Source organism: Zootoca vivipara, chromosome 3, assembly GCF_965207765.1.
Source record: "Zootoca vivipara chromosome 3, rZooViv2.hap1.1, whole genome shotgun sequence".
Classification (NCBI taxonomy): Eukaryota; Metazoa; Chordata; class Lepidosauria; order Squamata; family Lacertidae; genus Zootoca; species Zootoca vivipara.
Genome location: NC_142586.1, coordinates 21,916,626 through 21,935,508, shown reverse-complemented (window position 1 = coordinate 21,935,508; position 18,883 = coordinate 21,916,626). Strand labels below are relative to the sequence as shown.

At 41.1% G+C, this 18,883-nt stretch overlaps 1 protein-coding gene across 2 annotated transcripts in view; it reads left to right on the top strand.

Moving 5' to 3' along the window:
- MYOM2 (myomesin 2) overlaps nucleotides 1-18,883 on the top strand; it is a 79,981-nt gene that overhangs the window by 25,292 nt on the left and 35,806 nt on the right. For both annotated transcript variants that reach the window (XM_088665665.1, XM_088665667.1), the window contains exons 7-15: nucleotides 4,414-4,502; nucleotides 4,592-4,642; nucleotides 5,219-5,383; nucleotides 7,872-8,033; nucleotides 10,703-10,844; nucleotides 11,832-12,031; nucleotides 13,681-13,734; nucleotides 15,786-15,913; nucleotides 16,994-17,177. In XM_088665665.1, the coding sequence (XP_088521791.1) occupies nucleotides 4,414-4,502; nucleotides 4,592-4,642; nucleotides 5,219-5,383; nucleotides 7,872-8,033; nucleotides 10,703-10,844; nucleotides 11,832-12,031; nucleotides 13,681-13,734; nucleotides 15,786-15,913; nucleotides 16,994-17,177 (1,175 nt within the window). The remainder of the gene's footprint in view (nucleotides 1-4,413; nucleotides 4,503-4,591; nucleotides 4,643-5,218; nucleotides 5,384-7,871; nucleotides 8,034-10,702; nucleotides 10,845-11,831; nucleotides 12,032-13,680; nucleotides 13,735-15,785; nucleotides 15,914-16,993; nucleotides 17,178-18,883) is intronic.

Below are 18,883 nucleotides of genomic sequence, written 5' to 3'. Positions count from 1 at the left end.
TGACCACTGGTCATGGATGATGGGAGTTATAGTCCAATACACTATGGAGGCTATAAATTCCCCATTCTTGAAGTATGATTTCTTATCCTCTACCTTTGAATTCATAAAATTAATTGATTTCAGATCTCCCCTGCATATTATTCTGTGGGTTCTTCTTCTTCTTCTTCTTCTTCTTCTTCTTCTTCTTCTTCTTCTTCTTCTTCTTCTTCTTCTTCTTCTTCTTCTTCTCCTCTTCCTTCCTTCCTTCCTTCCTTCCTTCCTTCCTTCCTTCCTTCCTTCCTTCCTTCCTTCCTTCCTTCCTTCCTTCCTTCCTTCCTTCCTTCCTTCCTTCCTTCCTCAGGATCATTGGCAATGTGGAGATCATATGGGGGAGGGGTCCTGCTCCTTTGCTCCTCGTTGGAGGAGGCCTCATGTTTGAGGACCAGGCAAGGCTGAACTACGCTCCTTCTATATAAGCACAGGTGGATAGAAAGCTGGAGCTGGAAGGCACCTGATGGGTCCCTCAGAAGCAGAAAGCCTGCCTCAAATTTATGCCTGCCAATGATGGAAATGTTCTGATTGACATCTATGTGTGGCTGGGAGGGTTGCCAACTGAGAAGAACTGGCCTTGTCAGTTTTGGCTCTCAATAGAAATGCAGCAGAGAGAAGGACTTGATTTTCTATTTCCCCATAATCCCAACGAATTATGTGTGTGTGAGGGTGTGAAGAGAAGGGGGAGAGAGTGAGAAGGTTTTGGCAGAAAAAAAAAATGGATGTCCCTTCTCACATATGGCTTTGGCTCTGTCCTCCACCAGCCCTAACTCTGCCCTCCATTGCCATGTGACTCCAGACTAGATTTCTCTAAAGGTATGTCACCTTGGATTTAAAAAGATTCCCTACCCATGCCCCAAGAATATTTTGGCTATTTGATGTTTTTACTACGGTCTATAAAGACGGTTCCAAACTTTATTGGATTTCTTCAAAAATTGAATTTCAGCCAATTATCGGGGTTGTCGAAATCATTTTTGGGCATGTTCCTGTCCTCTGAAGTGCTTACATTCTCTCTTCCTCTCTGTTTGGTATCATTTACAAGTTTTAGAAGTGCACGTCCTTTTCCAAAGTGATGGATGGATAATTGAGTAGCTCGGGCCTTAGGGCAGAGCCCTGTAGCACAACACTTGCTAGACTCTCCAGACCGGTGCTGGTATATCCAGAGATGCACACACATATAGGCAATTGGGAACTCAACACTTCTACACATGTAGGCTTCCTCTAGGCAAAACTCTGTGCTTCATGCATGAACAATGGAGTTGGGGCTTATAGGGAATGGGGTGCGATCAGTGCCAGATTTATGTATAAGCTAAACAAGCTTTGCTCAAGGCTCTATTCTCTTGAGGCCCCCACAAAAATTTAAAGGGAAAAAACTGGATGTACATTTCCAAAATATAAGATAAAAAAACAAATAAAATAAAATAAAATAAAACCTACATACAGCAACAGTGTTTTGTGTTATGGAGGCTCCTATGATGTAAGTAATGGGCCCCGCATATAGCATATATTCAACACAAAAAACAGTGACAATTTGTTGTTGACAAAGGACAGCTGGACATATAAAGGGCCCCATTATCTTCAGTAGCTTAGGGCCTCATCAAACCTAAATCCGGCCTTTTTTAATATAAAATTAAAATCATCTTTATTTAGCTTCTTTAAAATATAACAAGCACGCGCAGAAAAAGATATAACAAACATAAACAAAAAAGGAGAAATTCACTCCCTACTTAAAAAAAAGGTATAACATAATACCTGTATAGCATACATGAAAAATATACAACTTATGAAGGAATTAAAAAGAACAATAAACAGAGAAACAAAAGAAGGAGAAAAAAAGAAAAAGAAAATATTATTTAAAACTTGAAAGCTACTTCCAATTGTTTGTGTATCACTTCCTTCGCCAATTTCCATTCGCTCACTTTTCTTAATTCATTCATACAACAACACCCCCTAAAAGGTTTTAGCTTACCCTGTCTTTCAAATACATCACCCTATGCGTATCTTAATTTAAGCAGATCACCAATTTTGTTTCAATACCCTCTTTGTTCAAATAATCTTCAACATATTTCCACTCATTTTTAATTTTTTGTTTGGGAACATTTCTTATAGTAGTCTTCATTTTGGCTAGATTCATAATTACAACTAATTTAACATGCCAGTCCTGTTGGGACTTCTTCCCCCTTCCATTTCTGTGCAATAAGCAATTGGGCCTCCACACTCGCATATAAGAGTATATTTTCTCTAAATCCGGCCCCGGGTACTATTCACCTCCCCTTCCATTCGCTAGCCTGTCAGGCAAAATGCTATTGCCCAAATAGGAATTGTCAGTAAATATTTTCCCAACAAAGTTGTGCTCCTATCTAATGGTCAAATAAGATAACTCACATTTCTTTACTATTTGTCATATGAAGACAGCATCAACTTGTTATTGTCTTGTTATAGTCAGTACATGATCTGTGTTTCCTTTATTAGCAAGGCTGTTGCTATTTCCACAGAGAGTTCTTGAGGTGTGCAAAATATAGATAAGGATCTAGTGGTGTTGATGAAGATAGGGTCCTACTGGTGACAGCAACAGTAAAAAGGCTTCCCTTCACTCTTCAGAAATAGGCTGTTATTAGGCACCTTTGGATCCAATCTATAGGTACTGAATTTTGGCTGGTCATTTCAACTTTACAGAAGTCCAGAAACAATTCTGAGTATAGTTTGCCCTTTCAAAAATTATTTGAAGGCATGCACATTTATCAGAGCATAAATTTCATTTTAGATTAAAAAGTTTTTTGTTAGCTGCTTTGAGTTCCCTTAGAAAGAAAAGTAGGATAATAAAATGAATAGTATCAATTGCATCCACAGTACATTCTTGTTTTTCTTTCCTTTTCTTTCTTTTGCCAATGACTATAATTCACTTTTTGCTATATAACACACAATTTTCAGGTCTCTGTGACTCCCGGTATTAAATTCCACCGATTTGCCTCTAGTTTTTGCAATGCATGAGCGATGATCTGCCTCTAGGAGGAGCTACAACCCTTAGATATGACTAAAGTGATTCCAGAGTTTACTGTCATTCATAAGCGAGTTATCAAAATGAAGTAGTGAATATTTCACCTTTCAGTGATGTCATAGACCAAAGGAAGTGCTCTGATTGTAGATCTTCACTTTATTTTTCCTCCTCCTCCCTTCCTATCCCTTCTCCTCATGCAAAGCAAGGCTGTGACATTGCGTCTTTTGCGAAAAGGTCCACTTCACACCACAAAAGCTCACCGGCCATCCCATCTCTCTGTGTCGGTTATCGTCTGTCAAATCAGAAGCAAATGTGAAAGCGATTGTTATATCCTCTTTTTTCACCTTTCCTTATCTATAATATATCTATCTAATCTCAAACTGATCTTTGGAGAGGAAATCTGAAACTGAAGCACCCAAGCACATATTCTCAAGTGTATCACAAAAGTATCACAGTTTTTTTAAACGTTTCTTGCAGGACTGAATGCTCAGTGGAAGTGCTATTTTAAAACACGTTCCAAAGAGTTTGGTTCCTTCTGTGCCCATCTTTATGGCATTACTTGGGTAAAATTCATCTGTGGAAGTAGAAAGTCTTATTTCTGCTAAGTGAACAATATCAGACTTCTTGCTGCAGTTTTGAAGCTGAACCTGTATTTCAGGAGCGGGGATTGTTTTTCAACCTGAGGGCTGCATCCCTTTGTGGAAAAGCTTCTGGGGACCTTATGCCAGTGGTGGGCGGTGCTAGAACACACATTGGGTGGGTCCAGTACCAAAAGTGTGCAGGGCCACCACCACTTTATTTCTCTGATAGACACGCATGCGGGTGGTGCATCCCATTTTGCCTTGTGAGTTGAAACAGGAAGTGCCTGTGGAGAAGGGGCTGAGCCAGTTTTCCCCGCTCTGCCAACCCCCAGCAGTCTAGTAAAAAGGTTTGGTAAGTTGTTATGTACTGAGCTGAATCCTAGAACAATAGGATCCAGAATGCAGCAGTCTGATTGGTCCGCAGGAGCCACCCAATCCAGCTCCAGTTGGAAGTGAATCAGCAACCTGATTGGCCTCCAGGAGCAGCCAATCAGGCTCATGGATGAAGCAAGTCAGCAACCTGATTGGCCTGCAGGAGCAGCCAATCAGGCTGCTGGCAGAAGTGAATCCGCAACCTGATTGGCCTACAGGTGCAGCCCTGAAGTAGCTAATCACGCAAGGCCCATTGTGTAAATAATGTACATAAGCAGACGTTTTGGGGAAAGAGCCATTCTTCTTCTCTTCTTCTTCTGTTGCTACTACAAGCCGAATAAAGAGACATGAAATTCACTCTTGACTCCGAGTATATTTCATAAGTACTGTGGTCTTGCAAGGTTGCTGCATCTCTCCCTCTTACATTTTTAGTGCTCACTACGATGACACCGCGACCTACACCGCTGTGGCGACAAATGTGCACGGACAGGCATCCACCAATGCTGCTGTTGTTGTGCGTAGTAAGTAAGCTATAGAGACAGTCCAAAGAGAAATACCCACCACGATGCTTAAGTTGTTCGTGTCAGAAATGTTTGTCACTTTCTTTCAGGGTTCAGAGGCGATGAGGAGCCTTATCCTGCTGGAGTTCTTCCTATTACCTGTAAGTTTGCTTGGCAATTTGATGCAGTCGTATTGGCGTCATGAGTCTCGGTAGTACGTTCCCCCAGAATCATAATAAAGTTTGCTTCAAGTCTGCTATTGGGCCCAATTTAAGATGGCAGTTTTAACCTATACAGCTCTGAACAGCCTGGGGCCTGCATATCTTAGAAACACCTCAATCTCAATGAGCTCTTTGACCGTAAGGAGAGGACTTCTTGTGGGTGCCAAATAACACCTGCTGGGGCTGATAGCAGGACCTTCTAAGCCAAGGTTTCCCAAACTTGGGCCTCCAGCTGTTTTTGGACTACAGTTCCCATCATCCCTGACCACTGGTCCTGCTAGCTAGGGATGATAGGAGTTGTAGTCCAAGAACAATTGGAGACCCAAGTTTGGGAAACCCTATTCTAAGCAGTGCCCCTGGTCTGTGGAACTCCTTCCCAAAACAAGCTCACCAAATGATCAACTCCTGGGGGAAAGTCTAAACTGTACTATGTTTGATGTCTTGCTGGGGTTATCTTGTTTTTTCCTCCCTCTATTACTGTACTTCACACTAGCTTCATTCTTGTTTTGCTTACAGTGCCCATGCCCCTGGACATCTGCTTCTCCCATTTTGATGTTCAGTTCTTGGAGAGGTTCGGTGTCACCTTTGGTGTGGAAGGGGAAACGCTGACCCTCAGGTGTGATCTGCTGATCACACCAGAGCTGAATCGCCTTCGACCTCGTGCTGAGTGGTACAGAGATGGTAAGTTTTTCTTTCTTCAGGTGAGAAATATGTGGCCGCACTTAAATGACCTTTTTCTCAGGTGGGCGGTGGTTGCGGCCCTAAAGTTGTGGCCATTTTAAAATCCACATTGTTGTTTGCTTGAGCGATTTTATCCCACCTCACTTTAGTCACTGCCAGGGGAGGGGGCACTGCACCTGGGACCGCAGTTTTATTTTGAATTTTTCAAGGGGTATAGTGTTGTGTGATGTTAGTCAAAAGCGTACTCTGTCCTTACTTCCTCAAGAGCACCAGACATGTAGATCGTGACCTAAACATTAGGAAGAACTTCCTGACAGTAAGAACTGTTCGGCAGTGGAATTTGCTACCAAGGAGTGTGGTGGAGTCTCCTTCTTTGGAGGTCTTTAAGCAGAGGCTTGACAGGCATATGTCAAGAATGCTTTGATGGTGTTTCCTGCTTGGCAGGGGGTTGGACTGGATGGCCCTTGTGGTCTCTTCCAACTCTATGATTCTATGACTGCTATCTCTCTGCAAATCTTTAGTGTACTCTGCATTAACAGCATTAGTCTAGAAAGCCAACGGTAAAAACCCTCTTGGGTAAGGGCGTTACTAATGGACTGATGAATATATATATATTTTTTAAAAGTACCGATTATAGCACACTCAGTATAGATAAGTCTGGGTTTGCTTTCACTCCCTTGTACAAGTTGTTTCATTTTTCTCAGTATTAAAATCTTCCCCTCCTCATCTTTTTTTCTGAATTAATAATACAGGTGGACTTCCGCAGTTTACTTCCCCTAATTAGACCCATGGGAATTTTCTGCTTGCTCCAAATTACTATAGTTTAAAGCGTTTATTGGCTATTAAACTCTGGGGAATGCAGTATGTATAAAAATCAGTTAAGTCAGATCCTGTTTATGGTTCACACATTCTGGAAGTACAAAGAGACACATTTCAGATTTCTGCTGCTGATTAACATTACAGGATTTCCATTCTAAAATACTTGGCAAAAGTAGGCTTGCCATACATCAGGAAAATACATGACATGTCCTGATTTTGAGGTGTAAAAATGGCATTGGGGTTTTTATACCGGTATATGTTGGAAGCTGGCCAGAGTGGCTGGGGCTACCCAGTAAGATGAGCGGGGTGTAATAATAATAATAATAATAATAATAATAATAATAATAATAATAATAATACTGGAGGGTATGGATCCAGGGTATGACCTACAACATGCTTTCAGCCAATGATATATTGAGATGGCCAATGGTTGTCACGGATGCCATGAAGTTCTCAATTGGGACATTCAAGGTGTCCTTGGTATGAAAGTTTAGTTTCCCAACACTACTCTCTGGGAGTTCTCCAACACCACCTTCTGGCCCCAGCACAAGGCACAAATGACATTACAATCACTTAATTGCATAGGTGTTAATTGCACAGTTAATTGCACAGTTAATTGCACAGTCTAAAATATTCTGACTTTTGAAAGTTGTCTGTGTATTTCCATGCGCAACTTGTGATTCCATGCACAACTTAAGTGCTCATTGTAACAAAACCTTATTGATTAGACTATATCTGTATAGAACAGTTCGGAGGAAACTAAACACCCTTCTTGCCCTAAAAGTAGCCATATCAATTGTAGGATCAATCAATCAATCAATCAAAGGTAAGAACTGGAATCGTTGGGAACTTCTTTAGCCAAGATAAAATATTCTACACATTTCATTGCATCAATTGCACTAGTCAAACTGATTAATTTACATTAATTTTGAGTCACAACCTCTCACCTGTGAGAAATTCAAACCTAATTTGATTCACTGCTCAGCAGGAATGCCCACAAGATTTTAAATTAAGTGTGTATTTATAGCAGACTTCAGATTAAACTGAAATCTGGCCTTAAGTCATTCCCCCCCCTTCCAATTTAATCTGACACATGCCTTGGATAGAGAAGTTTATTTAAAAGGATCAAAAGTGCATACACAGAGTGATAACTCTTGATTAGGGGTGTGCAATCCAGCCAAAGTTAAGCATATTTAAATCCCATTGATTTATGTGGGAGAGCAAAGCCTGCGCTTAACTCGCTGCTGTTGAAATCAATAGGTCTTAAAATACTTAACGTTGACTGGATTGTTCTCTAGATTATGTTTTCATGACACTGCTTCAGAAGGGTTTGTGGTTTTTCTTTTTTTTTTTGGAGGGGGGGAATGGGGTCCAGGTGAGCTGATTTGTTTAAAATGGCAGTGTTGAGACATCTAGTCACCAGGTCTCTGAGGGACAAGTCTTGAGTAGTGCAAAAATAGAATATTCACATCTTTATATAATTGGAGGTGGCATGAATTTGAAGGTTGACATTTTGGTTCTTTAAAGATAGAACTTCATCATATGGTGTAAAGTTTCTCCTGAATACATTTTCCCTAAAATGACTGTCTCGATGATTCAGTGCAGGTCAGAATAGGATCAGGGTCAGCCTGTCACTGCTAACCTGAATATTTGTGCAAATCTGTTCCAGATGTGCTCGTGAAAGATTCCAAGTGGACAAAAACATTCTTTGGAGATGGCCGGGCAGCGCTGTCCTTTACCCACCTGAACAAGGATGACGAAGGCTTATATACGTTGCGTTTAGTTTCAAAAGGAGGAGTGAGTGAATACAGTGCATTTCTGTTTGTGAGAGGTATGGTGTTCTCTGGTATATGGAACGATTATGCTTTGCTCTGCATGTCTGATCATCAGAACTGGGAGTGGAGGGAGGTAGGCCGCAACAGTCTATCTTTACCAGATGTCATCACAATGGGAAATTAGGAGACATGTCCCTTGGAGACACTCCATTTCAGGGGTTATGCTTGTTGTGGCTGACTATCATGCGAGAATGTGGATGCAACACTTGTGTGTCCACACCACAGTGTTCACACTTATTGTAGCAGAGATTTTGATTCAATTCATGTAATGCCCGAGGGAGAAAAGAAAAAGGGGTTGCCTAAATCAGATGTGTGAATGAAAAGGAGAGGAATACATTAAGATAGAATGAAGGTCACCGTTTGACCTCACATTTGCGTTCAAAATCCCCCCTGGCAAGTCGGAATAAGATTATATGAGTCCAAAGGGGCAGGAGCTCCATTTTAAATTCCATCTTTTAAACGAGCACATTTTCTGTTATGTGTAGCGTTTTAGATTTCGTTAAATACTTCGGGAGAAATCCTCTGCTATAAGCAGTCGAGCTATGCTGCATTATATTCTGTGACAGAATAGCCCTGATAATAACCTTTTTTTTTCTTGTAAGTATAAATGATTTCAGTAGAATTTACTTCCAAGGAAGTTCATTCTGAATCCCAACCTTAGAAATACAGTGGTTTTGTTGTTGTTGTTGTTTTTAAACATGCAAATCTTCTGTGCCGTTTGGTGCTGGGCACAAATTTACCATTTCTCTCTCTGAAACAAGCCCCAATGTCATCTCATAAAGCTTCCTAGCTCTTTGTTTTTCTGTTCTTGTTTTTCCCTTCACTGGAGCCATACTTTTGTTTCTCTAGTACACTCTGCTCATAAGCTTACATAGAAAATTCCACCTCAGAGAGGTAAAGAAGACAGAAGGTGAAAGTTGAATGTTCCTAGTGGCCAGCTCTGATACAGGGTGATGGAACCTATGGCCCTCCAGACTCCAACTCCCATCATGCCTTGCCACTGGCTATACTGAGCCTGATGGGAGTTGGAGTCCAACAAGACCTGGAGGGCAACGGATTCCTGTTCTAATACATGCTCCCCAATGAATGAATCTCTGAACTAAGGGGGCTTCAGGGCAATGTGGGTGTTGAATATGTTTATTTTCATTTAAAAAATAATAATTCCCAAAGAAAAGTGAACATTATTGAAATTAAGACAGTTATGAAGGGCAGCCAATCCACATTTTGGGTAAGAAGCCGAACATTGGTAGGATAAAAAAACAATCCTGAGAGGAAAATATTCTCAAAGAGCCAGTATTTCAACAGATTAGCTATAACATCCAGAATGAGCACTCACACTTTACATTGTGGGTGCAATTTGCAGGATCGTGCGTGGTGCTACAGTTCCCAGGGAACTTAACGGCAAACAGGGACTGACCTGCCTCTCAGTGTTATTATTTGGAGGTTCACGCCCAGCCTCAGTACTCAAGTTTTTTGCTGGGAGTTGAGGCCAGTCCCATTTACTGGGGGGTGGAGCTGACAGTAGCCAGGCAGTCGGCTCAGGAGATTCACCCCCCCTCCCTTGGTTTAATGTTTTCTTGTTTGCAGGTTAACTTTTTCTGCCTGTTTAGCGGGTGCTGCTACAGTCTTTGACTGGTTGCTGTTGAAGGACCAGGAAGAAATTTTCCTGCATTGGCAGGTTTTGTCTTCCCCGTAGCAATTCGTCACAACTTTCGCAGTTTATGGCCTTGGGTGGAATCCTTTAGTCTTTTCTTCCCTATGGGGGTGTGTATGTGAAGTGGTGACTCACCTCCCTGCGGCAGCGATTCCAGGGTCCCCTCTTAAAAGGGGTTACATAATGGGTGTCACTGGCCATACACCGAAAGGTTGTCAGTGAACTACCCTGCGTGCGGGCATATGGGCTGGGCTGCCTGTGTACACATACATCTCACAGTGCACCCCCACATTCCATTTACCCTGATGTGCCCCAGTTCCCCTGGCTGGGGGGGGGGGCTGGGAAGGATACACGCCCAAGACCTAAGCCAAGGTGTTCCTACATTCGGAAGTTTAATAAAATTTTAATTCCATGACACGTCAAGAGTCTTTAGTCCTTCCTTATGATCCCTGGTCACGCAAACTTGATATTCTTTAAGGCCCAACTGTAGTGTCATGTTGTTGTTTTTTGCATACTCGTTCCTTAATGCACGCACAATGTATGCTCTGGAGGGACATATTTTCCTGTATATAAAATCCCTTTATACAGCTGGATCTATCATAGCATGAAATGCCACTTCTTCCATTTTTGCACGAATGGTTTATGACACATAGCTTATTGTTGCAATGTCAGTTCCTTAGGTTAAGAGCTGAACTTCTTTTTAAAGCCACCAAATTTATGCCTCCCACCCCCCACCCCCCGGTTTAGTTTAATTGAAACCCAGAATCATCATCATCATCAAGTTTATTTTCCAAACAATGCTCAAAGCAATTCACAAGAATAGGAAACAAAGCAATAGGTATAACACAGTCATAAATATCGCAAACACATTTCATAAATATGGTAATTTATATCCACATTAGCAAACTAACAGAAACATTGCTCATGGGTTTCATATACACGCACCCGCTGAGAATATAAACTGAATTATGGCTCAGATGTCATTAAATCTACATTTTTGCTTGGTTTCAGATGCTGATGCTCTGGTAATGGGGGCACCAGGAGCACCAATGGAAGTGAAATGTTATGATGCCAACAGAGATTATGTTATTGTTACTTGGAAACCACCCAATACAACCCATGAAGCTCCAGTTATTGGCTATTTTGTGGACAGGTATATGTCTGGTGGGATTAGTGTTTCTTTTGTACATCAAACCCATAAACAAATGATTAAAGAGTGTAACGCTGGTTTTACTTGCTATGGTGAATTAAGAGCAGTATCATTCGGGTCTCTTTTATCGTTCCTGTTCCTGTGTGGGGTTTATGATTTTGTCACCAAGTCTCCAGCCTGAGTTCCAGCCTTATTTGAGCTGGGTCACACAAGCAGATACATGAGATAGCCGTCTGGGGTAGCTCAGCATGAAACTCTTAATCTTAGGGTGGTGGGTTCGAGCCCCACCTTGGTCAAACAATTCCTGCATTGCAAGGGGTTGGACTAGATGACCCATGTGGTCTCTTCCAACTCTACAATGCTATGATAAATCACACCTGAATGTGTGTCAGCTCCATGGACTCCTTGCTGCCAAGGAGAGTGGTGGAGTCTCCTCCTTTGGAGGTCTTTAAGCAGAGGCTTGGCAGCCATCTGTCCGGAATGCTTTGATGGTGTTTCCTGCTTGGCAGGGGATTGGACTGGATGGCCCTTGTGGTCTCTTCCAACTCTATGATTCTATGACTCTTGTAAGTATTTTACCACCCACTACACTCCATTAGTACTTTAACTTACAGCAGAACCCTGTTTTGCCACCCAGTGTTTCTAAAGTCACTGACCACACTCCACATTCAGCATGGATGTGTATGGCAATAAATAACATACATGTCTCCAACAACTCCAATAAACCATTCCTTCTAGTAGCACCTTAGAGGACCAACTAAGTTTGTCATTGGTATGAGCTTTTGTGTGCATGCACACTTCTTCAGATACCTAATAAACCATGTAAGAGGAATCTTAAGCATGGTTTTGCCATTCCATTTTGTTACATGTTCCTGGAGCAGTGTGGGATCCTGTCACAGAGAAGTATCTCGTGTTTGGCATGAGCTGGCTGTTACGAAACGTTGGAAAGCTTTGCTTCCCCTTGTCTTTTTGTCCCTTTCCAACATCCAGATGTGAAGTGGGTACTGAAAACTGGGTTCAGTGCAATGATGCTCCTGTTAAAATCTGCAAATATCCAGTGACTGGGCTGTTTGAAGGGCGTTCCTACACATTCCGTGTGAGGGCAGTCAACCAGGCTGGGGTCAGCAGGCCATCTAGAATCTCTGAAGCAGTGGCAGCTCTTGACCCCGTTGACTTGGAAAGATTGCAAAGTAAGTAACATGTGAACGAAAGAAATCATCAGCATTTATTCAAGCTGCAACCTTACACTTATTTACTAAGAGGCATGTCCCACTGATTTCTGCTTGTGTTAAAATGTTGAGAATTGCATTGTAACTTAATATTGGAAAGGATTTTTTTTTGTTTCTTTTATAGCAGAAGAAGATCTTTTGTCGGGGAGTGGAGAGGTCCATTCCCTCTATTATCTTCACTAGCTAACGATAACACAAGAGAGCACCAACCTTGATATACTTGGCTTTCTTGCTGTCAGAATTAAAAGGTGCACTATGATCCAAATGGGTTCCTTTTATTTCTATTATTTCAACATTCAAAATTGATTTTTCAGATATAGTACTCAACCCGTACATCAGAATATTTTTCTACAACCAGTAAGCTCTTTCTCCTGCCTCTTCCCTCTGCATCTTTAAAAACCTTTGAAACTCCTCTTAATTATTTCAAGTAAAAATATAACTAATCTGGTATCATTTGTAGATTCGTCTATGGATGATGCTTAACTCCTGCCCAGACAGCAAGGAGTGATTTTCATTTGTCTGGGGTTCTTAAAACAGCTTTTGTTCTGGTTTGTTTTTATTTAACTTATTACAAAGCAATAACTATCAGGACGTGTTTAATTTTGAAGAACTTTACCACTGTTATAAATTGCTAGCTTCAATCATTTTACAATGATTGCTTTCATCAGTTAGACAAAGCCGAGGTCCTTATAAAAATGATTTTTGCAACAATCTAATTCATCTTCATCTTGCAATTTACATAAGCTATCTAAGGAGGTGCTCTTAAGTTCAAACCTGAGAACGTAAGAATTGCCTATATCAGGCAAAGTAGCCATCTATTTCTAACAGTAGGTAATCCAATGTCTATTGTAGACTAACAAACCAGACATGCTGAAGACAGGCATTTCGTGTTGCTTGTCCTCCCAAAATCTGATAATAATATGTGATTCCAATATGATGATAATAATAAGTAACATGGGATTCTGTTCTTAGCTATTATGGCTTGTAATCTGATAGAACTATCTTCCATTTCTCCACCCAAGCTTTTTCAAAAAGACATCTAACAGCAAAAAAAGCCATAAACAACATAATGTCTAAAGAAGTACTTAATTTTCATTTGTTCTGAATTATTAATTTGATTGGATGACCCTAAAGTCTCCTATTTTAAGAGAGGATATGGTATTTCCCAGTCAGATCATTACTTTCATCTTTTTAAAAAACAACGAGGTAAGGTAGAAGGTAAGGTAAAGGACCCCTGGATGGTAAAGTCCAGTCAAAGGAGACTATGGGATGTGGCGCTCATCTCTCAACAACAACAACAACAACAACAACAACAACAACTTGTTGTAATCTACAACAACAAGAAGAAGTTTACTTCATTTTTGGTGGAGATAACTCATCATCCCAGCCCTCATCTGAATTAATAAAATCAGACCAGTGGAGACAGCAATTGTAACCCTGAATGAGATTCCAGATGTAAAAAGAATTCCACACTTCTGAGTGGTATCAGCAAATAGTGGTGCATAAAAGTGATGGTGGCTTTTGAATAAATGTAATCTTTAGAAAATGCAAAAGCATTCAAATGATACACAGAGCTGAATAAAAGAACAAATGTCTGTTTTGATCTTCAGCTATTCATCTGGAAGGAGACAAACAGATTGTAATCTACCAAGATGACCTTGAAGGTATGTTCGTAATTAGTGCCTCTGTACCTCTGCACCGGTGCTCCCCTGCTGCCATTTATTTAGGATTTTCTTGCCCCTGGTTGTATTTCAGTTTTCCTCCACTTGTCTTTGTATGTTTCCCACCCAATGAACTCTCCTTCCTCTTGCCTGTTTAATGCAGAGCTAAATATATGCACCTGTACACACATAGACAATAATCTTGGGGGTGGAAAGCAGAAGAACCTGGCCTCTTGCAACACTGCGGCTCTGAATATTGAGGAAGTAGGTTGCTGTTGCCCTGTGAAGCAGTTGCTGCATTATCAGGCTACAGCTGTGCCACCACTTCCACTATCATGGTTGCCCCCCAAAGGATCCTCGGAACTAAAGTTTGTTGTGGTCCTTAGCATTCCTTTCTCCTGCCCCACCTGAACTATAATTGCAGGCTGTTAGAATAGTTTAAGTCTGTTGAATCAGTGTCAGTATGCCTTTACAGAGCAGGTGTATGGAAAGATGGGCCAGTTTACTTCTCGTCTATAAAACCAATCACATAAATGTGGGTAGCAGCACTGATAGACAAAGGGGGGGGAATCCAAGGGGCTAGAAATATGGGGTTTTGGGACTCTTTGTGGAGGGGGGGAATCCTTCCATCAGGGGCATGTTTCTAGTAAAAAAAAAGGTAAAGGGACCCCTGACCATTAGGTCCAGTCATGACCGACTCTTGGATTGCGGCGCTCATCTCACATTATTGGCCGAGGGAGCCGGCATACAGCTTCCAGGTCATGTGGCCAGCATGACAAAGCCACTTCTGGCAAACCAGAGCAGCACACAGAAATGCCGTTTACCTTCCCGCTGTAGCGGTACCTATTTATCTCCTTGCACTTTGATGTGCTTTCGAATTGCTAGGTTGGCAGGAGCTGAGACCGAGCAATGGGAGCTCACCCATTCTGTGTGATGGAGTCTTTATTCCTGCTGGATGTCCCAGGGGTTGGATTACAAAAGGAAGCGGGAGCTATGGTCACAATGAGGGGTGTGATATCTTTGTCCAGAAAAAACAAAGGGGCAAATACAGTAGAAATGGGCAAACTTCCCTCTGCTGCCCATGCCCCTATATTTTGGAAATTCAAAATATGCAATGCAGCCTGAGTCCCTTTTCATCTCCATTTCTGTGGATGCAGAAGCATGGAAACAGGAAATGTGATGATGTCACATCTTACCCTTTTCTTACTAGGCATTGCAGGAGAAAGATGAGGCAGGGTTTACTATTTTTGGCAGTATTCAGTCATCTTCCCTAAATTCTAGTTGCACCCTTCAGGACAAAATAGGGAATGGGGTGGGGACACTTTTGCTGAGTTACAAGCATGGATTGGGCAAATAAGGTAGCGTGGGCAGCCACTCTGATCTCTGTCGTCTCTCAATTTTTCCCAAATTAGGAAGTCTTGGATTGTTGCCTGTTGGGAATTTGAGGGCAAAGGTGGTTGGAGACTCATTTCTCCATTCCTATGCTGTATGTGTCATTGGTTCTCGTTATCATTCCTGGTGTAGAAGAGAGATTTATTCCGTGATGCTTTCCCCTCGTGCTTTACCTGCACTGTTTTATACTTAATTGCTGTGATCTTTCATGCGAATTTTCCTCCTTGCTCATTTTTCAGGGGCGGAAGCTTTTGGGCTCCTGTCTTTGATCAGCTCTGCCTCACATCTGCATAAAGCATGAAGACTTTATCAAGCCATTTAGTACAGCAGATTAAAGTGATTCAAACATGATCAAAGTAGAACAAAGATCTTGTGAGACGAATACACATGGATTATTTTTTTGTTCCCTCTTCAGATTTTTGTGGGTTTTTTTTTTTAACATTGCCTGTGAAAAAATCAATCCTTCCCTTTTAATTGGCTTGCTTGGGTGTCTTAAAATAGAAATGAAGGAACTTTAATAAACTGTAAAGCTGATACTATAGCCCTTAATAGCCAAGCAATGCACTCTACCAAGGGAGTTCAGGAAGACAAGCTCTCAAATAAGCGCTGACCTGGGAGGTTAATCTGGCATTTAACACTTACTGAGTTTATTGCTCCTCTAGGCGATGTTAAGATTCCAGGACCTCCCACCAATGTACACGCTTCAGAAACCAGCAAAACATATGTCGTACTCAGCTGGGATCCACCTGTTCCCCGTGGCAAAGAGCCATTATCATATTTCATTGAGAAGGTACTGTGTCGTATAGTTGCATTCAGCTGTAAGGCATTTCATGGCCACATACCATTTCGTTTCAGATAGTTTTCCCAGTTTCAGCAAGCAAAACAATAGAATTAGCAAACTAGTCCAGGCAAGAGGAAGATGAAAAAGACCGGAAAAATATAATGTTTTGTTACTTTGATTTTTTTTATCGTGGGCAACAGATAAACACAAGGCATTCAATATAAATTGCTCTTTCAGGGCTTGGTTGGCCTGGTCTAGATTGAGTACAAGTGAGAGTTGTATTTGATGTACCACTGAGAAACAGTGAAACCTTAGCCTTCCTGTTAGAAAGAGTTTGTGAGGATGGAAAGTGCCTTGACTAACCACTTATCCGGAGTGTTTCTGCTTCCCAAAGGAAAACCCACCAATTCATTTTCTTGGCAAGGTTTGGTGCCTGCTGGCCTATTTTCAGTTAACATACTCAGGAGAAAGAGGATCCCCTTATGGCACAATACTAAGTGCAATAGGAAAAAACCAGTTCAGGTGACTAGCAACGCAAGCTTTTATATATATTTACTCAGAAGTAATCTCTATTGAGTTCAGCTGGGCTTACTTCAAGGGATGTGCATAAACCTACTTAATTCTCAATAATCACAAGTACAGTAAGACAGTAGCAATACCACCGTTATCAGGATTGAGCAATGATCACAAAAGTAGTCCATTCTCGGATTGCTGCAAACAATTTCCAGACTCTGGGAAACAATAATCCTGTTTGAGGAGCATCTGTTTTAAGATGATGATTATTATTATTCACACACACACACACACAAAAACAAAATATCTCTGCTTTTATAATTCTCTTATTGATGACAGACTTCAGACAAGCTACTGCAAGGTAAAAGAAAAGGCTCACATTATGATCTATTTGGCATGAATCCATGATTAGTGATCCCATATTAGACAGATAATGAATGGGATAATTGGCAGCTGACTATCTGGAAACAATAAAGATTTGTGCCGATGGTTTAGTGATCTAAGCATTTCAAGGACCTTTTTCTACAACCTTTAGAAAGTAGTGATAATCACACTCATTTATTTATTTTCGAATAGTCCGTGGTTGGCAGTGGAAGCTGGCAGAGGGTCAACGCTCAAGTGGCTGTGAGATCTCCCCGCTATGCAGTGTTTGACCTTGCTGAAGGGAAATCATATGTTTTCCGAGTTTTGTCAGCAAACAAGCATGGGCTCAGCGATCCTTCTGAAATAACACCTCCTATTCAAGCGCAAGAGGCCATTGGTAGGTTGGTTTTAAAACATTAACAAAAAGTGATATTGGGGTGCTGTTGGCGCTGAAAAGTAGAATGTTCTACTAGCAAGTTCAAGAATGTGCATACCATGTACAGGTATGTGGCAAAATTTAAAAGGTGATTGTGAATCTGTGAGGCAACTCATCATTCTCCCAACCAAAATCCATAGTCATGCCCATGGACCGGATATTGCCTAGCAACTAGAGCTCTTCAAATTATATTCTTCTGATAAGACATAGAAATTGAGTTCTGACTTCTATCTTATAGTAACACACACACAGAGAGAGATGTCTATCTATCTCACCTTTTCAAGATGAGAGTTATACAACATCAGGTTAATTTAATCAGCATTGCTGTTTAGCATTTGTATATTTGTATCGGTGTTTCTGTCTACCGAACTAGAGTAAAATCATTGCAATGCTTGTGGGGCAGGATTCAGCTACAGTTAAGCACAGTTAAAGTTTCAAGGGAAAAGAAATAAGCACATGATTTATGATGAGTGAATTCTGCTTCTCTCTATTTTCAACCAAGTCAGGAGAACAGTATGATGTTGTGGTTTTAACCATGGTTTTATTATTGAATCTTTGTTTTATTTAGGCAGTGTTAGCTAACTTGTGCTCCTGATTGTAGGAAGTGCCAGATATAAAAAATAACAAATGCATAAGCATGAGAAAACGCCTAAATTTTTCATCCAACACAGCCTTTATGGGATGAAAACATATTCTCACAATGCTGCTTGGGTTCTGTGGGTCAAGCGAAGGCAGCTTCAGTGATGTTGAGACAGCAGATTGGCACCAGATTGATGGGAGCCACTACTCAGGAGGAGGGACCTGTTGCCATAGTGCAGCTCCTTTCCTCTCAGTCTTCCCCATGTAGAAGCAGAGCCACTCAAAACAGTAGACTAGTGTATCAAATTTCCCCATTAATCTATATGCCTAGTTGGTTGGTACCAGTCACCAGATACATACATCATCCTGTGCATATACCCTCTTAGTTAGTTTCCCAGATAAAGCAATTGTCCATATATTCTGTTTCCATTGTGAGATGTGTAGGGGATAAAGTCATTTACCATTTTATGTGGCAAGTGTGCCACTACCAAAAGAACAGTAATAAGTTCCTTGTGTCATAATTTAAGTTGGGTATCTTTGAAGTTTGTTAATAAACCTAGGGATGGATTACATTGTATATCCTCTTTTGAGATTTTGCTTATTTCTGTAAATACCTTTCCCCGTGAACATCTTTAAAGGTCACATTTACATGCTGTATGCCTTTGAGACCTACCTGGCTTTTTTTTTGATCTTGGAAGTTCCTGGGCCAACTGATTGCTCAGGAGCCAAGATGTTCTTCTGCAAATGAGTTTCCCGTTTTAAAAAGTTTTAGTGAAGTACAGCAATCAAAGATAATTCCATTGGGGTTAGGGGTTTATAGTAATCAACTTCTGAGCATTTGTCAACAGTGGCTTCTGGGTTTGATCATCCACTCTGATTAGCAAAGACTGCATAGGCACAAAATTAGCATGTAAACACAACATAGGTCATTTCCAGACAACCTGTTTATGGAGCATTTACCGGTATCCTAATTTGCTAATGGAGAGATTAGACTACACAGGCTACTTAATGCACATTCATCCTGATTCTTTTTGTAGTCAAGCAAGTGCTATCCCACACTATTCAGTGTCTTTTCCCATCACTTTCCT